Source organism: Salarias fasciatus, chromosome 5, assembly GCF_902148845.1.
Source record: "Salarias fasciatus chromosome 5, fSalaFa1.1, whole genome shotgun sequence".
Taxonomy (NCBI): Eukaryota; Metazoa; Chordata; class Actinopteri; order Blenniiformes; family Blenniidae; genus Salarias; species Salarias fasciatus.
In genome coordinates, this window is record NC_043749.1 from 16204593 (window position 1) to 16230294 (window position 25702).

A 25702-nucleotide genomic window follows, 5' to 3' on the forward strand; every position below is an offset into this window, starting at 1 on the left:
GTACAGCACAAGCATTTTTTCTACAGTTGAGATTAAAGTACAACTGTTAGTTTGGAAGAAATATGAAAATGAGAGAACCACCAAATGTACTTGCTTGGCCAAAGAAGAGTTAAAGCTCTGAGAGCCACAGCTCTTTAGATACATGTATGCATACATTTTCTGTTTTCTGAGTGAATTTCTGTTGTTTCTTTTCCTTCATATGTTCAATGCCTTCATTTATTTATTTGAGTTTATTCTTAGGCTCCAATTTTAAATAGACAGTATTTATTGTTTCGCCCAGAGTAATTTAATTAGTGATTTGTGGCATGAGCGGTTGTCATGGTTTGACTGTAGTCGCTCCAGAGGCAATATGAATGTGAAGTAAATGGAGCTCATTAACGCCGGTAGCCTTCAATGTTCCCTCATTCATGTTTCGGTTCTTAGTCATCCTCCATCAGCAGGTGCCGCAGCTTCCTGCATGCAGGGCCGATAACAAGTGTAAATCCAGTTTCCCACAGCGCCATATCCTCAATGTTCCCACCTTTCATTAGCACATGTCTTCGAAAAAGGTGTCCGATGATTCATCTGGTTTTGTTTCTCATCTTCTCTGACAGGGTCTGACTGGACGCCCTGGTGATGCTGGTCCTCAAGGCAAAGTTGGACCCTCTGTAAGTGCTTTTTTTTTTCTCTCTGATGTTATTTTGTGCCTGAAAATCAACAGAAATAACCACTCAGCATGAACCTGTATCCTCCGTTTGTTGGTTTTTGTTTTTTGTTTTTTTTTTAATATCACATCTGGTGCAACACAGGGAGAGACTTGTAATTTTATCAAATGGGCTCTCATCACATAATGACTCATAAGTGGCTTCATCAAATTGAATTGTGGGAGATTTATCCAGCCATTATCCGGCAGCTTCACGTGGCCGCTTGTTTTAACAGTCACATCGGGTTCAGAGAGCAGAGACTCTGTCAGCCTCACAAGGGGGACGTTTTATAGAAAGCCACCTGGTTTTCAAGATTACAGTCAAACTGTCCAGTTTATTGTAATGCAGCATGTGGATTTACACTCGTCACACCATAACAAAGCGTGTAATTGCAATTAAGATATAGAATTGTCAATTTGTATTGACTCTCAGTTGATCTATAAACTATCTTGAGTTTATTTCTTTAATAAAATCCATTTGGCTCTGTATGTAGAGGGCAATGCTTTTTGTTATTACAGGAATATATGCAAATGTATGTTGGAAAGTCGAGCCAACACTTTATAAATGCTGGCTTAATGTGACCCGCATAAACTTCCAACTGGATAATACAATGAAATTAAACAGATATACATGACCGCATTTACAATTACAGTCTACAGTCATCCATACAGTCAACCAACCAATAAATCAAGCGAGTCAAGTAAAGCTGTACTGAATTAGAAAATATTCTCAGGAATGCATATAAAGGTCTAAATATACAGGTACATGTCCAGATAAATGCATAATTGAAATATAACAAGCACATTATTAAATAGGTAATAAATAAAATAGTGCTGTGTGTGTGTGTTAATTCAGCTGATCTGTTACAGTGGTCTTCACTGCTGTCTGTAAAATTGCACTGTAGATTAGGTTTGTTCACTGGGTTTGGAAAACATTTCCCCACACAGGAGCCGCAGACTGATCCTGGTGTGCCAACATGGAAGCCAAAATGAAAAAATTAATAAAACAAAATAGACTATTGTGTGTAATTTGTATTGACTAACAGCCGTGCTGAGAAAAAAAAAAGGAAGAATGCTTGCTGACAGATTAAGCAGCTGCCTCGGATTTGGACCCTCTGACTGAGATCTGACACATGGACAGATCATGACTGAGGGATTATTTGAGCTGAAAAGACAGTTTGTCCTGGCTTCCCTCCCTTCCCTGCTGTGATTTATTTATTTACTGTTTGTTAAGAAGCAAGTTCAAAAAACAACTATGCAGAATCAGTTGTATATCTTAAGTTTGTAACCAGGCGCGGAGCCAGTGCCACATTGCAGAGGGGGCAGGGACTTGTAGTGGTCCCTTTTAGCCTATTGGCGTTTTCACTTATTAACAATTCATACTACGGATCTGATCTGTATTTGTCCACTGCTGAAAAGCGGCTGAATGAACAGCTTTAGTTTAAAATTTAAAAGAAACTCTCACACTCTAAACTATCAAAATATGAAATGAAATCATAGATCAACAAAGAAACTGAATTTGCTTTGTGAGCGGCCACATATTATGTAAAACCAAGTAAATCCATCATTAGACACTGCAGTGACAGTATTTAATGATACAGTTGATCAATTAGTTGCGTTAGTAATGGGAAACAGAGACAGAAGGGCAAAACAAGATTATTTGTGCAATTTGCACTATTTCAGCACCATGGACAGCGCCTTGGATTTATCATTAAACAGCGACCTGCTGATAATCCAGCACCACAGCTGATGATTGACTATTTCAGCACCATGGTCAGCGACATGGACTTTACCAATAATTTGCTCAAACCTGGAACAGATAAAGGTGTCAAAGTAAAACAGACTAAACCAACGGGGTGGGAAACGAAGGATAGAAGGTCAATGACATTCAGCGATGATGGATGCCATGCAGTCTTAATTTCCTGCATAATCAATTCACACATGATCGACCCAGACAGGACAACTAACACGTGCACAAGCAACATGTGTGGCCTGTCGTTAATGCAGTAACCAAGCAGACACAGCGATCTACAACACAAACAGCAAACGAAAACAGCGCTATTAAAGGAAAAGAACAGACCGCCAGCGTCTATGACAGGCTTAGCCTGTGTCATCACAAATATTGGAACAATTTACTGATGATGTTTGCAGTGGGGAGTTTGAAACCAATCCTGAAAAAATGCCAACAACAATGTATCCAACCCAGCAAAAAAATCCACTGCAGCCAGCAAGAAATGTCCAGAGTCCAAAATGTCTAATATGAAGGAACTCCAACAGTTTCAACATGTCAGTCTTGAACGTATTTCTGGACTATATACAGTAATGTGGCCTCATAACGTATAGCACTGTCTTCCTCTCCTTTGACTTTGCCATAACAGGGAGCTGCTGGTGAGGATGGTCGCCCCGGACCCCCCGGACCGCAGGGCGCCCGCGGACAGCCTGGCGTTATGGGATTCCCTGGACCCAAAGGAGCAACTGTAAGTACACATACTTCAGGAAAGCAGAGGTGGCAGGCACATATGCATTCACACCTTATAAAAGACAATCTGTATTGATATAAATTCTCACTGCTTTTTACTTGTACTTGACTACATTTCAGAACCTATGCTTCTGTTGAAGCAAAGGAGTTGAAACTGAACTTTATTTTAAACTAAACTTTTAGACCTAAATATTTCTGCCACCTCTGCAGGAATGTGAGCGGCTTGGAACATTAAATATATCCTCCATATCACAAAAATATCCTACTGTTCAACATATTATGACATTTCTGATATTCTCCTGATATTTTTATTTGTCCAGGCAAGAAGTAAACCCCTCCTGAATGGAAAATGCACTGTACTGCTTTTTTAGCAACATCCAGCGGTGTAATTTTATCCCATTTGATCTGCACATGGACTCTGTGTCCTCTCAAAATAGGTGCAGCACCAACCAGATCAGCAGTGACGTCTTGTCTGAGTGCTGCATTTTCCTCCTGTTGTTTTTTTTTAGGGCGAACCTGGAAAGTCTGGTGAGAAAGGACTGCTTGGAGCTCCGGGTCTAAGAGTGAGTCTACTGTTTGTGCTTGAAATATCCTCCAGCAACCACATAAAACTCTGTACCAATACACTATAGGTTTTTTCTTCTTTTTTTTTTTATGTTTTAAAACTCATCTCTTGACTGTTTGCTATTTCTAACACTCTGACTCAAGTGTACATATTCATTTAAATGCATTTAATGTGCATGAAGATTTATAATAATATAAATGTCTGCATAGCAACAAGTAATGTAATAACTGCTAGCTATGTCAGAATATTGACTATTTCAAATTTAATAAAGCCATGAATGTAATAACACAGAAAACGATTTCTTACAACCATAACGCACAAAATCAGCAAAGCTTGATAGATTATTACCATTTTGTCTGCGCTTATTGCACTGTGACATTTTTGCTTTTTTATCTTTTGATTTAATATCTTATTACATTTTTGGCAGAATGTTATTGCTTATCGACTTACATATTACATTTGAAGCTAAATTATTAGATTATAGGCCATTATTACATTATTTGTTGCTACAGTCTGTTTTGGAATGAGAACCATTTAGAAACGAGATAAACTAAACAATGAGGCAAATTTCATGATGCTTATCAGAATAACTTTAAAGGTTCTTTGCGTTTTGTGTTTGGATCTGCTTTCACAGCAGGAGCATGTTTAGGATCTCTCAGATGTCTGCATAGTTAATAGCATCACCTGTGGCTTAGCTGATATCTATCGATCCCCCCCTCCCCCCCTCCGTCACTCTGCTCTCTCCTCCCCTCAGGGTCTGCCTGGTAAAGATGGAGAAACTGGCGCAGCTGGACCCCCAGGCCCTGCAGTAAGTATCTCTATCTACCTGCTATCCCACTTTATATAGCTTCAACACTGATATTATCATCCTCTTTTCTAAGTCTGCACTTAGAACCATCCTTCGGTATCTCCATTTCCCAGACTGTCTCTGCGATTGCTCTGTTTGGGGGGTTGGGGGGGGGGGACTCTTAGCACAATGTCTGGACATTATAAGATGGCAACATTGACTCATGAGCTCTCAGCTTGTTTTGAAGGTTTTATTTCAGTGTGTTTTGCTTCTGCAATGTTTGGGTGTCAGAGTGTGAGAATTCCTCAAATTTAAATCAGTTCGTCGGCAATAGAGACAAGAACATCAGCTAACTCTGTTTTTCCACATCATGACCACGAGATGAGAATTTTATTTTGTTTTTTTATCAAATAGATCTGTGTTTTCACTGTTTAGGGTCCTGCTGGAGAAAGAGGAGAGCAAGGACAGCCGGGCCCCTCAGGCTTCCAGGTAAATCTATCTGATCAAACTTTTACCTCGGCTGACCTCCGAAGCCTGAATGGAACTTTTTCTTGATTTTCCATCATGTCACTACTCTTTCTCTGAAAGAGCAGAAAGTGTTGCTTCAATCTCAGTTTATCGGTTGTGTTTCCTTGGTGACACAGGTGACTACTGTAGAAATCTGGAGGAAATCTGGCAATATTAGATTGAATCAGATTGCACATTTCTTTATGAGGCCACAGGTGGAAAAATAAAGATGTGTCTCAAAATGATGCACTGTTAAAAAAAAAACAAATAAATGAAAATGTACATACAATACAAGTTATTAATTACATAATAAAGAATAATTTATACCGCGCAAAAAGCAGCAACAATTGCATGGAAGTTGAGACCGATCGAGTCCAAATTCCCTGATATCAATCAATTTTGAAGCTGAGAGGATGTGTCTTATATATTTCTGTTTATATGATAGACTTTCTGCTCCTGTCCTGTCACTGCTGACAGTATCAGGCGCGCTTGCTCCTCATGACCAAACCTCCGTCGTTTCAAAAACTACCAGAAAGCAGAGAAATGAAAATGCAAGAAGGGAAGAAGGTCTCACCTATTGTGCATCTTTTGACAATTATACAGCCATAAAATCCCTTTTGAATTCAGTCTGTCTGGTCATGGAAGGGCTGAATGTGTTCTGCAATTAATTTATCTTATCAGCTCCATAAACTCAGCTGCATGTGCTGCCACAATGCCTCATGGATGTATTTTATTGGACAAACATACATTTAAGTGCATGCAAGATATGTTAGAAGGACATTAACTATAATGTGTTATTATTGCCAGCAGCCAAACAGGCAAGTCTTTTATACCAAAGATTCATGTTTTAGGTACAACTTGAATTATTCAGCTTCCATCTCTCTGCCCTCAATAATTGAGGTTGCTAATTGTTTTATTTTTTCTTCTCTCCTTTCTAACAGGGTCTGCCTGGACCTCCTGGCCCCCCAGGTGAAGGAGGCAAGCCCGGAGACCAGGTTGGCGCACCTTCCAATGATATGTCGCACATAAGGTCACAGAACACAATCAATCAAAAGCTGGAAAAAGAAATGTCTGTGAATATGAAGAATGTCATTATCTAAATTGCCTTGCAGAGTCCAGTAAAGAGGTTGAAGCCAATTTAAAGCTTCAGTGATTAGTTGTTGTTATCAAATAGTTCATCAACAGAATATGAATAACCAGATATTTTCATAATGGTTCATTTGCTTTGAGTTCTTTCAAAAATTACTGACTCCGTCAGTCTTGAAAGAAATTAATATATTTGATGCTGGGCCTTCGATATGTCTCAGACAAAGTTATTTGATATTTTTCATTACATAATGACATTTGAAGAAACAATTTTCAGATTACTTGATAGAAAGAAAATTAGATACAGCCCTACTGCACTTCATTCACCACCCTGACATTATCTCTGTTTGTCTTGTTTCCTTTTTTGTCCTAACTGAACATTAAGCCCTGAGGAAATCTAGGCTTTTAAAAGTACTTTTTTGTAATCTAAGTGTTGCTGTTTATTTTTATGCAGGAAAAACCGCACTACTAATTTTAAACTAAATGAAACACTGGTAATATAATGACCTTAGTCAGACTAGACTGGAATTAAATTATCCCATAATTTTTACCGTTAATTATCTTGCTTTTCTGTGTCTGTTCCCACATTTTACTTCTTGTAATTCCAGGGCGTCCCAGGAGAGGCTGGCGCTGCCGGTGCCACTGGACCTAGAGTAAGTTCACAGTCGGAATTGAACTCCGTCGCTCCTTATCGTCAGACGCTGATTGTCTCTGTGTCACCGCTCAGGGCGAGCGAGGTTTCCCCGGAGAGAGAGGAGCCGCCGGTCCTCAGGGTCTGCAGGGACCGAGAGGTCTGCCGGGAACTCCTGGAACTGACGGACCCAAGGTGAGTCCGGTGACCCGGAGAAAAAAACAGAATTTCACACTATTAAATGTTGCTCCCGGAGGTGCAGCTGCAGCGCTCCCATAGACGTTCCTTTGGTGCTTGTGCCAGATTTCTAATATTGTCATCGCATGCAGCCGAAGGAACACAGCAGTCCCTGCATACGATTGAGTAATAATGACCTGAGCTGCCTGCCTGTGAGTGCAGCGGTGCACATTCTGTGTTTTACAGCAGAAATGTTAATTGGGCGTGGAAACTCCCCGCTTGAGCCGTTTATTTAGTAGATGCAAGCTTGTGTGACGTCTTCTGTCTGAAGTAGCATCTTTCATCGGTTTTTTTTACTGCTATTTTAGAAAAATAAATTAGTTATCAGGCGCTTCATTGATTTAAGGCAGCAGGTTTTAAACTAATAACAGTGAAAAAATATTAAGAAATCATAGACGACCCAGAAAGTGCAGCAGATTTTCCTTTTCCTTCTTTTGTAAAATATTTTGATATCTGGAGAATCTCAGGTCACAATGCCAAACATATGAAAACTGATAACTGATGCATGAACTGAAGCAGTTTGTAGAAATAGTGCTGCTCCTTGTTACCAATCTGCATTCAAATTCTATTTTTAAGAAGTTCATAAACTCTTGGAGAGAGAAGTTATTAATTTTTCACATTCATACAAGTAGGCGCTCGGTCTATTTTTGTTAAGCCACATTCTCACCCGACAATTTCCAACTGTCGCCGTCATTTGGCACAACTGAAGAAAAAGGGGCTCAGAGCAGCTCCAATTCTCACTTTTGGTTTGTTATCTGGTCAGATTTTAATCCCAGTTCATAGGTTTTCCTCCCTTAAGGTCAGACGGGAGTGGATAGAAAAGCTGAGGATTATAGAGCTGACAGGACTGCTGTGGTGGAGGAGGAGGAGGAGGAGGAGGAGGACGTCCAGTCTGACAGATTATAGATGGTGAAGCAGGTTTCTGGAGAAGATGTAGAATCATTTCTTGCAAGTAACAAACTGTTCATCCGCTCCTCTTATCTTAGAATGTAGTTTCAGAGTATTCAGAGCGAAAATGACGTGTGCTTTAAAACGTAACTTCCACAGATGAGCAGCGGAGTCTGTCTGCATGTCCAAGGCTGTTAAAAAAAGAAAAATATCAGTCTATATTTGCTTCTTACAGTATTTAGAATTTCAAACTTTTTTTTCCTCCTTTAATTTAGAAACAGAAATAGATCCAGTCAAAAATAAATAATAAATAAAAATAAAGACAGCAAAACTCACACATTTTAAGATGTTTTTGTTGTTTAAAAGTTATTTTTTTTTTCGTCATTTCTAAATTCAAACAGGCAAAAAAATGGCAAAAGGTTCAGTATGATCCTGTTAATCTTTTTGATAACCTTCAACTGAACTTGTTCAGACAGCAGTTACTGGACATGAAAACTCAGATTTAAAGCTGATCTTGTAGAAAGCACATCCTGTTTGCACTTTCATCTGATTACATTCTCTTTGTGTGACTGAAATAACAGTCGGAGCTGTTTATGATCCAGTCAGAATTCATAGAAATGTTAGATCAGATTGCTTCCTGTGCATCTCACACAGTGTTTCAAGAAAAACGGAGGCGGCAAAGCACATTATGTGGTCAATACAGAAGAAAAGCTGCTCGTAAAAATGCTTTAATTTCTTCCTGATCAGTTGCTCCACAAATTTTTTTCTTTTTATTGAAACTAAATGTGGGATCATGCGTCACAAACAGACAGCGTCACTGGACATGAATTGGATCTACTAATTGTACTGGGTGATTTTCTTGGTGTAGTTAAATAATTCTTATCATTTTATTCACAGTTCTTGTAAATGGGACAATCTGATTTCTCAAATGAAAAGAATTTGGTCACATTCACAGTAAGAGTCTGTTCTCATTGTAGTAAAATAATAATATAAAACATCCAAGCAAAATGAACGGACTTTTACAATATGGGAATATCAGAATGTGTTTTAGGATTAGTGATATATAGAAGAATATAAAACTAAGATAGAAATACACAAAGGAAAAAAAAAAAGACCCAACGTCAGGCGGAATGACAGCAGTAGATGTGGATTGCTTTTGTTCGAGTTTCCTTTTGACATCTAAAGAAGTGCAAAGAAATAACAAATTCCACAAATCTGTTGCAGGTGAAATGTGCTGCACAGAGCAGTAAGCTGTTGGTGTCTGTGTCCCGTCTCGCCGTGGCGCTCATCCTGCTCTGTTGTTCTGACCTGACAGGGAGCGATCGGACCTGCTGGGACCGGCGGAGCTCAGGGACCCCCTGGTCTGCAGGGTATGCCCGGAGAGCGAGGAGCTGCTGGCATTCCTGGACCCAAAGGAGACAGAGTGAGTCGCCAGAGCTGTAATATGATAAAAATAAAGTAACTTTTATGTTTTTTTCCTGGTTACATAATTTTGTTTCGTTTTGGTTTTTTTTTGTCTTCTTAGGGTGACCTTGGAGAGAAGGGACCTGAAGGTGCTCCTGGAAAAGACGGTGCTAGAGTGAGTGACTGTTGATAAAACAGCATCACAGCTGTGCAGTGGTTAGTTCTGTCACGTCACAGTGACAGGGTTACGGGTTTGAACCTTCTGGAGTTTATCTGTTCAGTTTTTTCTTTCTCAACCAAGTTAACATCCTCACAGCTTGAGACCAAAGCGATTCTCTTCCACTCCAAAACGCTGAATCTCATGTTTTCTGTCTCAGGGCCTCACGGGTCCCATCGGTCCTCCGGGCCCTGGTGGTCCCAACGGTGAGAAGGTGAGTCACGGTTTGAACAGAGATCACCTCCTGGCAACATTTTCACATTAACCTTTATTTTGATTCGTCATTTTCTTTACACTGAGAATTTCCATTTTGACTATGAAGTCCAGTAAATGTGAATCTAAAGCGGCTGCTGGCGGCTCAACGCTGCTCTTGTGTTTCCTTGTAGGGTGAATCTGGTCCTGCTGGCCCCTCTGGAGCTCCTGGTACCCGCGGTGCTCCCGTAAGTTGAGCTTTGTGAAGAAAAGAAACAGTTTTCTTTGTTTTTTTTGCAAACAAACAGTTTGAAAGATGGAAAAAGTTTGTGTTGTGTTGAAGCTTTTGTTGCTGTTCCTTCATGTTCCAGGGCGACAGGGGAGAGACTGGACCTCCTGGACCCGCTGGTTTTGCTGGACCTCCTGTAAGTGAAAAACACCCTGCATGCAGGCTGTGCACGTGCCAGTGTTAAAAAAAAAAAAGTGTTTATGCTGACATGAAAGCACATCTTACCCCAACGTTACACGAAATCAGAAGAACCATGAAGGAAACTCATTTCAATCTGATGCTACTCATTTAAATTCCAAAGTTACAGACTTCTTATATATTTGCTGCATTCAAACTACTGCATTTATCAGAGACTTCAAAAAATCGAGAATAATTTCTGTTTTTAAATAATTATAAAGAATTGGTGGCTGCTTTTGTTGGCTGGTAGCATTATGATAGGATGAAGTGAGATAAGGCAAAAAAAAGATAAGATAAACTTTTAATATTAATCCCACAAGTGGGAAATTGCAGTGTTACACACATGAAATTAAAAGTTTTGAAGACTTAAACTTTAGTTGTCATAAACCCTCGCTGCAGCTGGGGTTAGGAGAAACGTGAGCTGATTGATGTGACTGTCAAACTCTGGAATCATTCTGCAAAGTGAAGCTCGAATTCCTAGGAGAAAAATCATTTCCCAAAACCATTTTACAGGGGAGGAACTGTGATTATTTAAAAAAGAGGAAAGCAGATCCAAAAATAAAAGATGCATCTACATGAAAATAGGTAAAGGAATTTTACGTCAAACTGTGCCTTTTTCTCTACATTTAAATAAAAAGATAATGCCTCAATACGTGGTCATTTTCGGATCAATAATAGACTCTGCGTCAGTGTATTCTGAAAAAAAAAGATTATTTTTCACATTGTCATAATGTTTTCAATCACGCATTAATTCAGTTTGTCCCACAGATTTCAGGCACACATCACAAACAAATAGTCTTTTTAATAAACACAGCCCTTCCTTTCCTTTCATTGATATATTTGTAACAACACAATTTATCTTGGTTGGGTAGCGCTGTGATTAATTATTGAATTTGTGTCAGGGTGAATAACACAACAAGGTGTCCAAATCATTTTTGGATCACAGCTCAGAGACGAACAAAACAAATTGTCCCCACGCAGAAGCAGACGCTTCACGGAGCGGGGCGTTAAAGCCTCCCTGATCCCAAACTGGGATTGAGTGTGAAAAAAATAAAAAGTGTTGTTGGCGAATGTGTTCCTTTGACATCAGACGGTGTAACTCCATCTGCTGTTGAAAGACGTGACGATTACACAGTGAGAGCGGTGGCAAGGAGCAAATGTCTGTAGTTCATTACTTTATGTGAGTAGATATTTTAGGTGTATTTATTTGAGGATCGGTTTGTCTGAGGGGGTTTTCACTTTCACTCCGTACATTTAAACAGAAATATCTTTACTTTCTCCTCTTACATCAAGAGTTACATTCATAATGGTTCATAACGGCAAATGACCCCATCAACCAGCAAAATAAGGTTTGACATGTCCTGAAAACTTTTTTTTTTGAGTGTTTGCTATTGCAGATGCAATGAAGTGTTCAATGATGAAAAAGTCACTAATTCTCTAGTTTTTTTGGTAATTTGTTTGTTTGAATAATTTCTATATTGACATTCTGTAGCCCTTCCAGAAGAGTCACCGCAGCAAGTCACTGCAATTTGCACTAGTTGTTTTTTTTTAATGCAATTATAAGACCATTAGTAGTAATTGAGCACAGCCTAAGAAAGTGTCTGTAATTAGTAACAGCAGCTGAATTTCAATCAATCTATTTTTTATTATCCTTTCCACCTCTGCAGTTTAGACTGGCTGATTAGAACAAACAAGTAAATAAACTTTTTTTTTTTTTTTTTTAATAGAAATGACAGCATGTCCCTCCAACAAAACCAGCTCTGGCATTAGAGTCTCAACCATCTTCCATTTTTAGAAGAACACCTTTACTGACTGATTCTCATTCTCTGTCTTTCTCTCTACAGGGAGCCGACGGTCAGCCCGGTACGAAGGGAGAGCAGGGAGAGTCCGGACAGAAGGGAGACGCCGGTGCTCCTGGACCCCAGGGACCATCCGGCGCCCCAGGACCTGCAGTGAGTGTTGCTGCACAGAGTGTCTGCAACCGAGCAACTCCTTTTTAACTTATAATGCAAAGGCAGAAGGATGAGGCCTCATGGGTAACAGGCAGTGTTTTCTGTTTTAGGGTCCTACAGGAGTTTCTGGGCCTAAAGGCGCTCGCGGTGCACAGGGACCTTCTGTAAGTCACTTTATCATTTCTTTGAAAATATCATTTATTTTTGCTTGAGCACAATTTGCAGTTATGAGGCGTGGTTTTCCCTCACCGCTGTTTCTCCTTTAGGGTGCCACCGGTTTCCCTGGAGCTGCGGGCCGAGTCGGACCGCCCGGTCCCAATGTAAGTCCTAATGACGTCCTCCAGCGTCTAGACCCTCAAAATACAGTCTACGCTGATGCAAGAGCAGAAATACATTGAATGAGATAGTGCAGGTAATTTGACAGCCGGTTCTGGGTGTATCCTGCTTTCACTCATGGTCAGCTGAGACTCCCAGGGTGGATAAAGCCGTGAAAAAGTTGGATAGATGGGTGAATAACTTCTGACTGTTGAATCGGTTACACTGAAAATACCTTTGACCTTTTATCATGCAAGTGAACATGCCTTGAAACTTCTGAATCTCTCCCTGTTTCTCCTAAATTAACAGTCCTCTGATAACAATCATATGATGCTTGATTAAACATTGAGTTATGAGTTGATGCTGGTGTGTTTTGCCCTCTTTGCAAAGCAATTTCCCTTCCTGTCAGTTTGCTCTTTTAGCTCGAAAAAAATAGATAAACTAGGAAAATACATGTTTAAGCAGAACATTGCATGCATTTAAATAATGCAAGTCTTTATTAATTTGTCTGATTGAACAAGATAGGCTTGATGATTTTGCTCAGTACCGTGCTTTACACCGTATTTCATTTCTATTTCTAGCACATACAGTACAAGCGTTTCATAATGTTTTTAATGTACGGAAATGTTTTATATATCAAAGAAAGTCATATAAAAGGGTCAAAATGGATTTGTGAAACTCTGAATCTGATAAAAAAAAAGGAGGATCAGAGAGTTTTCTTTCATATAAAAGAATGGAGTTCAGCCAAGCAGATACTAAAGTGTCCCTGTTTCTAAATGCCGCCTGACTTTTAATTTGCAACAGTGAAGCTCGCAGTCTTGGAGGCTTTAGCACCTCATGCTTCCAAAACAACATGTCTGTGAAGGAAGGAGCTTATTTATAATACTGTGACAGACCTGAGGAAGGAAGTGCAACATATTGTGAGAAATTAGCGGGATCCTGTGAGACTGCTGGTGGACACGGTGGCTTCAATCACAAGTTATTTGGAGAAATATGAAGGTTTATCACAGTGATGATATTGAGAATTCTCTGTGCGTCAGGAAGCCTCTGCACACTTTGTGATAAACTCCGACGTGTCGTCGTCTCCACGTTTCCCAGGGTAACCCCGGACCTGCAGGTCCTGCTGGCCCCCCCGGTAAAGATGGACCTAAGGGTGTGAGGGGAGATGGCGGACCCCCGGGCAGACAGGGTGACGCTGGACTGCGAGGCCCCGCCGGAGCTTCCGGAGAGAAAGGAGACGCCGGAGAGGATGGTCCACCTGTGAGTTTTTGCCATTCCTCAATCATCCTCCTCCTCCGTCTGACACTCCAGACGCCGGCTTTTTACGTAATCAGCGACGCCTTGACCTCGCACTGCTCGAAAAGCCCCTCCAGATCCTCCAGCACCCACGTGCAACAGTGTCCGGCCGCTCGAGAAAGCCACTCTGGAGAGAAGAAAATGATTAAATGTGCCTTTTTTCTACATTTCTGTCGACTTCTGCACGGCCCTGTCAGCTCAAAAGAGCCAATTTCATCAGTGAGGGACACACTCTGTCCATTAATTCATAGAGCTGTCAGTGTCCATCACCCACTGTAATAGCAGACCGTGACAGCACGGCCCAGCACGGTGCTGTGACAGACTGATGACAGCGCCCCGAGCTTTTACCTTGCCTAAACACACACACACACACACACACACACACACACACACACACACACACACACACACTATAAACATGCGGTGGGCTCTATAAAGACAATGATATGCGGCTCCACGAATGACGGCCTCCTCAGACACCGAGACAGCCGCACCGCCGGGACCCGTTGTTCCTATAGATCACACACACGAAATCTTGAACCCCGCATCAAAGCCCGCCCGCCCGCCCGCCGCGCGTCGAGCCTCAGGTGTCGCTAAGAGTCAGGCGTTCGCCGTGAGTGTGTGGCAGAGCGGGCTGTGATGTGCGGTGATGAAATAAACCACAAGCGTGATGGAGAAACCGATGCTGAAATTACCGAGTGGGAATAAGATCCCAGATGCAGCGAACGACAGAAGACATAAACCGCGGGCGAAAAACCAATATCCGAGAACAGGAGATGGAATAAGCCGTTCCTCGAATGCAACACTTCCTTGATTTGTTTTGTATTGCATTGTGTTGAGCATTTGTCAACAACACTGATGACTGAAAGGACTCTTTTTCAGTTTCTTTGAGAGTCTCACAGCAGCAACAGACCAGCAGATTTAACAGCGCTGGCTGAGAAAAAGCCACTTTATCAGTTCTCGATTTAAAATATAAAGAAGCCACATGAATGCCACATGTTCAATAAGTAGGCTTTACATGTACTGGAATGTAAAATTTTTGAACTGTTTATATAGTATTTATATGAATTCATGAAAATTAATGTTATTTTTTGTTTTAAAGAGTATTATACTGCAGTTTTAAGAGTTATTAAAATGAAAATCATGGAAATTTGCTCAGTTGTCTAAGTTTTTCATAGGGTTCAGGTTCAGGTCGGGTGATGGGTGATGCTTCATGACCGGCATTAACATATAAATCTGTAAATTAGTGAATAACTTTCGTCATTATGTTTGAACTCATCCCAACACTTTACTCTTTACATGTCTGTTTCACCTCATTAAGATCTAATTGGTTTATGGTTGACTGGTTAAAAAAAAGTGTTTTTTCCTGCAATAAGAGAGAAATAATACCACTTTTTCTGTATGTTAAATGTATTTCTGCCGTTTGTTTTTCCTCTCAGGGTCCTCCCGGACCATCAGGTCCTGCAGGGTTGGCTGGTCAGCGCGGTATCGTCGGTCTACCCGGACAGCGTGGTGAGAGAGGCTTCCCCGGCCTGCCTGGACCTTCTGTAAGTTTTTATCTTTCATTTGTTTACAGCCAGATCTTTCTTTTTTTCTCATTTTAACGATTTATTTTTTGGTTTGTTTTGTTGTTTTTTGGGGGTAAATTACATAATCATATCAGATTGTGTCTTATATGAATTAATTGTCATTCAACAGAAAACACATAGTTTGTCTCACATCGGAGCTGCATGACATTTTTGTCCATTTTAAACTCCAAATGTTGCCCGAGTGGAACAAACAACAGACATAACATATATCATCATCATACAACCTTATAATCTTAAATATTAAGAAAAGACACATCATACTGTTCTGCCACCAAATTACATTATGCAGGGCTTTTTTTCCATGAGGTGTGTCATTTTGAATTGTTCTGATACACTTTGAATCAAATAAATGAAGAAAATAAATCAGAACATAACTGGCACCATTCAATAGTTAGACCGGTTGTCTGCAGCAGCCAGAAGCATTTCCCAAATGCACTGCAGATAATTTCCTTAATTGCTTTTTGAACGATCTCTCTCATTGCAGAACCGCCGTAGATGAGTTGTGTGTTATTATTCAGCATGAGGTGTGTCTCTTTCACTGCTGCCGGTGAGGCTGTCTATTAGCTTTCCAACAACAAAAAGAAACTGTTTACCCCATAAATATTCATGATTCTGCCTGAAGAGCAGAATTTTCAGTGTTTTCCACTCGGTACAAGAGAAAGTGGCGAACCTGTTCTGCATCCCAGGACTTGCCGTCGCTCAGCTGTGTCCTAATTGGATCACAGACGAATCAAATGCCGCGCGAGCAGGAGCTTCTCTCACTGATGTGCAGCGTGACATGTGACAAGGAGCCTCCCCTGGTTCCAGCTCCCACTATCTGATATGTGACATGTGCCATGTCCCCGACTTACAACATCTCGGTGGGCATGTCCTCACCATTAAATATTTATCAATACACAAGAGGGATGCTGGGAAATGAACAGCAAAGCCAAACTCAGCCAGGAATCTTTTGAACACAGAAACAGTCAACCTGCAGATACAGTGTCTGTCATTTTCCTTCTAAAAACAGGTATTTCTCTGAATATTGAAAATGTTGTTTAGCTGTAGGTTTAAGTCTCGGTTTGAGAGCTTTTCTTTGTCTGGAGTTTGCTTCCTCTAGTGTCTGCATGAGTTTTCTCAAGGTTGGATTGAGTGAATGAAAGACGGATAGATGATTAATTTCTGCTGATATTCTCTTAGACTTCATGTGCTTGAGAGACAGCAGGGGCAAGACAGCAGAGTTAAGGGGCAACAAGAGTCATTACGAAAATGGAATAATGTTGAAAACGCATGTTCCAAGCTTTCCGGTTGTTCCGGTTCGTCTGAAAAGATAATAAAAATGTAGGTAAGATTGCAAGAAACATGGAATCAAAGCCTGAAAACAGTGTTCACCTATAAACCGTGGAATTTGTGGATATTATTTTGACATTTCAAACCTGTGAATACTTTCACTTTTTCTGATTGTCCAGATAAAAACAAAATGTCCACACAGCAGACAGAGCCAGAGACTTTTGACAGGAACGACCTCAACATAACCAGACATAACCAAATCTGGCCAAAAACTTCTTACACAGACTGGACCTGCAGATTATTAAACAGTCAAAACAAGCCGCCAGCAGGCTGGGAGAGGAGGAAGTCAGGAGCAATGAGGAGGACTACGCGGCGTCCACGACGTCATGTCAGGAGATATAAAAGGACAAGTCTGTTGACCTGAAGCTCTGAAGTGTCGCACACACAAGCAGGAGCACAACCTTAAGGCTTTCTTTGTTTCTTCCCTTTCTTGTGTTTACCATGTTGAACAAGTGTCATGTTTGCCTTTTTGTATTTATTCGAATTTAAATGCCTGGCAATCTCAAATCTCAAATAGTGCCATTTGAGCCATGGAGTCATGTCGAAGTAAACAAGCTCTTGTGAGGCAACCATAAGGCAGAAGTCCAGAAACATACATCATGTTTATTTGAAATGCTGTGTTGCTTTGTTTGGTAAGGATCGCCAACAAAGGCCCTTTGAGAACGAAAAAGAAAACAGTATCACCGCATAGCTCGATCAGAGCGGGCTTCACTTTTCCTCTTTTTTGTGTTGCTATTTCAGCTGAAGTGATTGTCTAAACTCAGCTCATATTTCGCCTCTCTGTATCTGCGAACCCGTGAACACACAGCATACAACGTCAGATTTGCCGTTTGTTGAATTTCTCTTTGAAACGCTGCGGTTAAACCCAGCCTGTAACGTCTCATTTACAGAGATGTTTGAGTCCACATCTGATCACTGAGGCGTTCGCCGGGGAACCGCGGGATTAGCCGTGTTTCTGGTCACTGATCAAGGATGTCTTTTTTTTTTTCATCCCAAAGGATAATTTGTTGTTCACTCAGCAGTAGAAACATCAGAGAAACAAGGCTGCGTGTTGCCACCAGCTGTATCCTCACAGACTTCCGCCCCGGTAATGAGCCTCTTGCCTCCCTCTCAGGGTGAGCCCGGTAAGCAGGGGAGTCCCGGAGGCAGCGGAGACCGAGGACCCCCCGGACCTGTAGGACCACCTGGACTCACGGGACCCGCAGGAGAGCCTGGCAGAGAGGTCAGTGTGTTGGGTTTCAACATGTGCTACGCCGAGCAGAGTTTCCCCGCCATGCCAGCTCCATTAATAACATGCACCGCCATTTACGTCACACACGCGGAGGATCCGCTTTGTGTTTTGCACCGAGTCATTAACATGTTAGGTCTGAGGCGGGGGATCGATTATACAGCTGGTCGGTGTTCAGGAGGACATCTGGCTCGGCGGAGGTGGAAGCTGTTAACACGTCATGTTGTGGTGCCATCTGACAGGGCAACCCTGGATCCGACGGACCTCCTGGGAGAGACGGTGCGACTGGAGTCAAGGTGAGAAACGTGTCGTCGAATGCCGCTCGAAATATGGATTATCGAACCAGCTCTGTGGAGCAGTTCCTTTTTTTTCCCAACATGCTGAATTATTTTTTAGAAAATCAGCTCCAGTTGAATTAAAAATAGAATAAGCTTCTGTCCTATCTTCATATTATCTGTATATCTTTCCAGTATTGACCTTTTGACCTTCCATCCTGCAGGGGGATCGCGGTAACACCGGCCCGGCTGGTGCCCCTGGTGCTCCTGGTGCTCCTGGTGCGTCCGGCCCTGTTGGTCCTACCGGCAAGCAAGGAGACAGAGGAGAGCCTGTGAGTAATGTTGATGCGATAATCATATCAGTTTAACAATAAAGTGAAGCCACTTTTATTCATAAAGTGCATTTAAACATCCACAGTGGAGTGAAAGTCAGTCTCACAAATATCAGTAGCATAATATTCAAGCTAGAACTGGGTTATATGGGAAATACATAAAAGATAAGACTCAATTATGAACCTTACGAAGCAAAAAGTCAGTAAAAAACATGAGAATAACCTCAGAGTTAATATAATATGATGTTTATAGAAAACCTGCTGTTAGAGTCAAGCTTGTTTGGCATCATGAAGTTTATAGAAATTCCGTTTTTTTTTTTCCGCTGGTTGAAAAATTATCTTATTATCTGATCATAAGTACGGAGGAGGATGTCTCAAGTGCTGCATCCCTGACTGACCCGTGTCTTACTAAAAACCAAGTCTTCACTCTGTAATTGCTTTTCAAATCATAGAACATTCATTCTGTGTGTTTTGGTTTGTCAGTGACAGCAGCTGACTGTTTTGCTCTTTCAATTCAAATCCAAACATTTCTGACCCGTCAGGTCACACTGATGGAAAGTGGCCCTCTCGTCTTAAGTAGCATTAATCACCGCGATGCAAGCTGGTGTTCTCGCAAGCAGACTGCTGCTCAGATCTCAAGGTGGAATAAGGACAAGTTGGTCCTCAGGCGGCGCTCAGACTGACTCATGTCTGATTACAGGAAATCACAACGCGGATCTTTTTTTGAAAAAAAATTTAAAAAATACCATATTTACATGCATTTTTTTGGTCATGTCATGTCATCGCCGTCGTGTCCTCGGTTTTCAGGGTGCACAGGGACCTGCTGGACCTCCAGGACCTGCTGGAGCCAGAGGAATGCCTGTGAGTGTCCATCATGAACACACACTGCTGGATTTCAGATGAGCTGCTCGCACAAACCTGAACACAACTGTGTTTTTAGCTGTTGGGACACTGATTCACGTTTCCCTCAAACGCTGTTTTCAGGGACCACAAGGACCCCGTGGTGACAAGGGTGAGGCAGGAGAGGCGGGCGAGCGAGGACAGAAGGGACACCGAGGCTTCACCGGTCTGCAGGGTCTCCCCGGACCGCCCGTGAGTCTTCAGACCGCATGAATATATCCGGAATGTTTCACTGGTTGTGAGTCTGAATAGCACATTTTAATCTACGACAGTAGCACTGAACGATGTACAGGTAATCTTTAAGCACTGGTCTTCACCTTAAGTGTGGCGGTTTGAATCCCAGCGGCGGAGGAAAGACGTCCAGAAGTTGCAGCTGAATACAAATTATTTGAGATCTCTGTAAATGATTGTGTTAAATTGATTCTTGCTGTGCTTTAAAATACCTTTTCCCTCATCATCATTCTGTCAGTGTTGACTGGGTTTGGTTTGTTCCAGGGTCAAGCTGGAGACCAGGGAGCCACTGGACCTGCAGGACCTGCCGGACAGCGCGTGAGTGCCGACCTGCCGGACCGGGCCCGGCCTCAAGACGCCACCGGGAAACGGTTTTCAGTTCAAATGCACCACGCCGTTTCTTTGAAGCTGAAACTCTGTGTGTGTGTGTGTGTGTGTGCCTGCAGGGACCACCTGGACCTGTTGGCCCTGCTGGAAAGGACGGATCCAACGGTCTGCCGGGGCCCATCGGACCGCCTGGACCACGAGGACGCTCTGGAGAGACCGGTCCTTCTGTGAGTGCCAAGAAAAACTTGATAAAATAAGCTTCATGTGAAAATGCGCTCAAGATGTATAAAGCTGCTCTACATCGTGTGCAAAGCCTCGCATACATATTACTGTACATTCTCATGGCTCAGATTGAAAAGAGACGCATCCTGAAAGTCCTTGAAGGAGACGAAGCCCGACTGAGAAAAATAGAAATGGCGTCTTAAGCATCAGCTCGCAGCTTTACTGTTCCTAGATATCAAATGAATATATTTGTTTGAATTGGAGAAACACTGAATGCTCTCCTGTGCCGTCTCATTCCTTCATTTCATTCCTACATTCAACACATGAATTCACAGAAAGTTTCCTTTTATAATTACTGATATAAATATCAACAACAGAACATGATGAAAAACTCGTATGAGCAGGAAAATACTTTTTTTAAAATATCAGGTTTAAAAATGCTAATAAAACATATTAACAGAGTTACAATGTCATGTGTACACTACCAGTGTGAATTTGACATTTTTGTTTCAGTTAAGATGTTCACTTTAACTTAAACAGTCAAAGGACTTTTAAAAAAAATGCTTTTAGGAAATATTATATTGGAAAAAAATCTGGTTGAATGGAAGAATAATCATTTTAAAAGTTCTGAGATTTCTCAAAGTAAACCAATTATACAGTAAAAAAAAAAAAAAAAAGAGGCTTAAATCAGCTAATTTAAGAATTTACAGTTCCAGAAAAACATGCATGTGGTGCAGCAGTGTTTGTATGAATTATTCTTAAACAGAAGGGTCATAAGTTGACATGATATTTAGAAATTTGTCAAAACTTTCCCAAATCTGCACCATTCCTCATATACAACCAAACTGTTGAATCACACATTCAGTGATCATCGTTTACCTGCTGTTGTCTGTTTGGGAGAAGTGTGAGGGAAGAAGTTACCCAATGTGGCAATGTTTCGCCCAAAAAAGAGTTAAATGCATTTACTCTTAATGTCTCTTCATGTGAGAGACGCCTCTTAATGCAGGACCACTCAGACACAGGACGATTCAGACGGCTTTGAATAAATTAAAATAAAACATTAAGGGGTCATTAAAATTACATTAAATTTCATTATAAAAATGCTAAAAGCTAAAAAAATAAAAAAAGAGTTAAAAACATCACAGAAATTGCATTTGAAAAACTGAAGTTCAATCAACATGTTAATGACAATGTTGTGTGAAATCTTTTTCGATAAGAAAACATCTTTCTGAACCGTCTTTCAGGGTCCTCCCGGAAACCCCGGACCCCCCGGACCCCCAGGTCCCCCCGGCCCCGGCATCGACATGTCTGCCTTCGCCGGTCTGGGTCAGACTGAGAAGTCCCCCGATCCTCTCAGGTACATGAGGGCCGACCAGGCCGCCGGAAACCTCCGCCAGCACGACGCCGAGGTGGACGCCACGCTCAAGTCCCTCAACAACCAGATCGAGAACATCCGCAGCCCGGAGGGATCCAAGAAGAACCCCGCTCGCACATGCAGGGACCTGAAGCTGTGCCACCCCGACTGGAAGAGCGGTGAGTGACGCCTGCAGGAATTGGCCAAATTGGGGCGGAATGATAAATCACGCAGCTGCGACGGCAACTGTCGTCAGAGACTGTGTGGTGTCTCTGCTAGGATTTCAGGAAAACACAAGCATGTTGCAAACATCTCTCGATTATTAAGCGAAAGAGGGAAATCTCTCAATACGCCTCTTCTTTCTCTCTGTTCGTAGGAGAGTACTGGATTGATCCCAATCAGGGCTGCACAGTCGACGCCATCAAGGTCTTCTGCAACATGGAGACCGGCGAGTCCTGCGTCCAGCCCAAACCGTCCGGCATCCCTCGCAAGAACTGGTGGTCCAGCAAGAGCAAGGACCGCAAGCACATCTGGTTCGGAGAAACCATGAATGGAGGATTCCACGTAAGTAAACGGTCCTCTGACGTTCTGAGACAATAGAGAGACTTGAGGACGTCACCATTTTATTTCTTTTGTCGTTCTTCTTCTGATACAGTTCAGCTACGGTGACGACAGCCTGGCGCCCAACACCGCCGCCATCCAGATGACCTTCCTGAGACTCCTGTCCACCGAGGCGTCCCAGAACCTCACCTACCACTGCAAGAACAGCGTGGCCTACATGGACGCCTCGACGGGCAACCTGAAGAAGGCCGTGCTGCTGCAGGGCTCCAACGACGTGGAGATCAGAGCCGAGGGCAACAGCCGCTTCACTTACAGCGTGATGGAAGACGGCTGCACGGTAAGGCTGCGCGCGCACGGCGAGGAATAGAGTCAGCCCACAGCGAGGGAGATACACGACTACTCATGATAGGACCTGAAGCCTTTCATTTTAGTCCTGCAGCGTCAGCAGTATTATAAGTTGCTACTGAAGCCTGTTGAATTTCACCACAGTTTCACTCCTGTGGTTCAAACTTCTTTTCTACTGATTGCTGAAAGCTGGAGGTCGTCGCACTAGTTGCACGGTGCGGTTTCCTATGTTTTCTGACACTGTGAGTCAGCCGTGGACTCCTCTCAGTGTGCGGCTGAGATTTGAAGCCACGTCAAGGCGTTTTACCCGGATTGCTCTTCTTTCATCTAGGACAGGCCAAGATTAGAGCGTATTTATACTGGAGTCTCATGAGTTCGCGTACCAAATTAATCTGATTGAGTGCCCCTTTTTTTGGAGAAGTTATAGGCCATTCCACAAACCGTGTGCTCTTTTTCTCTCCGCACAGAAACACACGGGACACTGGGGCAAGACGGTGATGGAGTACCGATCGCAGAAGACCTCCCGCCTGCCCATCGTGGACATTGCCCCCATGGATATTGGCGGAGCAGATCAGGAGTTTGGCGTGGATGTCGGGCCAGTCTGCTTCTTGTAAAGCAGGAGGGACTGAAGAGGAGAGAAAGAAACAAAGTGGCAATTTGAAAAAAAAAATGAATAAGTAAATGAAAGAGGAGCACGGAGGAGAAAGAAAGAAAGAAAAATCAAGACACTTTTTTTTTTTTTTTTTTTTAATGGGACTTTTTTTTCTAAGTAAAAAGTGCTTTTTTTCCAAGTCGAACTCCGTAGGATATCTGCACTGAATGGCACCAGCAACTGTCATTTGTGATTCACCCAGCTAGGCCCTCCAGTCAGCTTGCCACCCCCTCCCCCCTACACCCTTCTCACACTCCCCACCCAAACTATGGACACTGCATTCCCCCACATCTCCCTCCCATCATCCTTTGCGATCAGCAGTCTTACTCGTTTATCCAGGACCAAGAAGGAGGAAGTACGAGGAGAGCCCAGGAGCGCACCAGGGAGCGAGAGAGAGAGAGAGAGAGAGAGCAAAGAGTCGGTGTTATTTATTTATTGTTTAGGTTTGGGTCCCAGGTGTGGTAGGACTGTTGCTAAGAAGTAAAACAGCCCACTTAAACATATTTAATAAAAGGAGAGAGAGGAAAAAAAAAAAAACGCTATTCACCTAGTTTTTCTCTTACTTCCTCCTTTTTTCTTTTTAACCACCCCGTCTCTCGTGTAACTCGTCCACTAACTAATACATATCTTTGAAACCAAAAATCTCTCTGTGAATAAAGTGCAGGTGTTCTTATTTCTACCACCACAGTGTGTATCGAAAATTACTGTGTATTATAATAAAGTCAATGGTGCTATTGTTGTAAAACTGTTTTTTTTTAAACAACCTGATATTCACATGCAGTAACTTCTCTATATGTATATATATATATATATATATATATATATATATATATATATATATATATATATATATACAGCTTCTCCAAGATCATTTCACGCTGGGATTTATGCTCCTACTTTGGCCAGCTGTCCCATAAATTTCCCAACCATTAAAAACAAATTGAATTGAATTGTGTTTTTTAATTTGTGTCGGGTTTTTTAAAGCTACCTCACCCAAAAAAATCCTCTTGTCCCCTTTGAATCTTTGTTTACAAAAACTATTTTTAGAAAAATCTTCAGTCCTTCCCCACTTGCCGTCACTGCGGACCCCCGACCTTCTCAGCTTCAACCCCCTCCACACAGCGAGCGCCCTCACACAAACACACATATTCAGGGTGCGTTTGATTTCAACGCCCCGATCCCACAGCCAGCGCAGAGGCCTCGTTTGTGTGAGGTTGTGTATATTTTCTTATTATTAATAATAGAGTTATTATTAATAATAATATCCTTATATTATGATTCTGACTTGTTTTTGTTACGTTTTAATTAATGTAAATTGGAAATAAAAGACAAAAACCAAGTAACAGGCTGAAGAATCTTTTTATTTATATTCTTTTTTTTTTTTTGTTCTCCCCCATATTGACACACTTGGGGCATTGTTTTTTCTTTATTATTTAAAAAAAAAAAGTCACACCTAAATGTTTGGCGGTATGTCCTGCTCCCTCTTTATGTTGAGCTCAGATTTCAAGGAAAGGCAGTGCAGAGATGGATGGGTGGATGGATGTGGGGCCAGTTTGATCTCGCCCTGAAAAATTATGATTCCAAATATGTTGAAGGAGAAGGCGCCAGTTCGTATCGTGTATCTATGTGTATAAAATAGTTTTCTGATCATTTTCCTCTGCTTTCATTGCATGGTAAATTAGAAATGAGAAACGCCGCCGACCACGATCAGCTCACTCTGTAAACTGATCCTCCTGTACTGCTGTTGCTTCCATTACTCTTCCCTGCCTTTTTCTACCTACAGTAGCAATAAAATGTAGAAGCTTTTCTATGCAAAAAGTAAAGCAAAGTTTCTCTCTTTATACATCTGCCATCATTTGTTTTCTTTTGCTTGAAATCTTTTTTTTTGGGGGGGGATGAGTTCAACATTTAATGTACTGACTTGATCCATGTTTGAGTAACTTTGGGGAAACAAATAAGAAATAGAAACAAATTGCTTGGACAGACATACATCACCAATAAAAGAAACGACTGCATCAGGAGGATGTGATTGCTTGTTGAGTTTTGAGTTGTTAGAGCTTCGATATTCCCCAAAAGGCTTGAAGGGGATCCAACTGTCACATATACAATATTACAATTTTGTCTGTTTACTTTAAATGTCACTTTTATCAGATAAAAGTGTAAGTTCTATCCTAATTAGCTCTCTATGTATAAGTCATACTCCAGACTGGGAGGCTGGTGTCAAATTACAAGCATGCTTCCAGAGCTGCTTGTTGTTCAGTCCTTTGGGCATGGGGGTTCCAAAGAAATAAATTGGAGAAATTAAGTACAAATTTTACCTGAAGTTAAATTAAACACACTTGTTTAAAGGAAAAATATACTAAGATGGATATATTCCTGCTTTTGAAACCATTAATCATGAAACGCTCACACTGTAGCTAGAGTGTATTCAAACAGTGAAAACTAACAGAACAGTCTCCCCATGAAAAATAAAGATGCAGTGTTGGGAAAATGAAATCTGTTACATCAACATCAGATGAATGACTCAGTTAACATCAATGAAACATTAAAGTTACACCATCACATGTTTTTACCCACTGACAATCACAGTTCAAGTGTCCACCCCCTTTTAGATGATCATTTTCAACCAAGACCTGATTCCACATGGACCAGA

General features: G+C 41.7%; 1 protein-coding gene across 1 annotated transcript in view; it reads left to right on the plus strand.

The window, feature by feature from the left end:
- col2a1b (collagen, type II, alpha 1b) overlaps positions 1–23633 on the plus strand; it is a 49702-nt gene extending 26069 nt beyond the window's left edge. Inside the window, exons 26-54 of the mRNA XM_030091068.1 lie at positions 594–647; positions 3061–3159; positions 3671–3724; positions 4481–4534; positions 4949–5002; positions 5962–6015; positions 6715–6759; positions 6834–6932; positions 9178–9285; positions 9388–9441; positions 9644–9697; positions 9870–9923; positions 10047–10100; positions 11986–12093; positions 12204–12257; positions 12360–12413; positions 13507–13668; positions 15144–15251; positions 17737–17844; positions 18093–18146; positions 18350–18457; positions 19265–19318; positions 19442–19549; positions 19853–19906; positions 20035–20142; positions 21382–21670; positions 21868–22055; positions 22147–22389; positions 22865–23633. Of these exons, the coding sequence (XP_029946928.1) occupies positions 594–647; positions 3061–3159; positions 3671–3724; positions 4481–4534; positions 4949–5002; positions 5962–6015; positions 6715–6759; positions 6834–6932; positions 9178–9285; positions 9388–9441; positions 9644–9697; positions 9870–9923; positions 10047–10100; positions 11986–12093; positions 12204–12257; positions 12360–12413; positions 13507–13668; positions 15144–15251; positions 17737–17844; positions 18093–18146; positions 18350–18457; positions 19265–19318; positions 19442–19549; positions 19853–19906; positions 20035–20142; positions 21382–21670; positions 21868–22055; positions 22147–22389; positions 22865–23011 (2784 nt within the window). The 3' untranslated portion in view covers positions 23012–23633. The remainder of the gene's footprint in view (positions 1–593; positions 648–3060; positions 3160–3670; positions 3725–4480; positions 4535–4948; positions 5003–5961; positions 6016–6714; positions 6760–6833; positions 6933–9177; positions 9286–9387; positions 9442–9643; positions 9698–9869; positions 9924–10046; positions 10101–11985; positions 12094–12203; positions 12258–12359; positions 12414–13506; positions 13669–15143; positions 15252–17736; positions 17845–18092; positions 18147–18349; positions 18458–19264; positions 19319–19441; positions 19550–19852; positions 19907–20034; positions 20143–21381; positions 21671–21867; positions 22056–22146; positions 22390–22864) is intronic.
- Positions 23634–25702: the final 2069 nt, after the last annotated feature.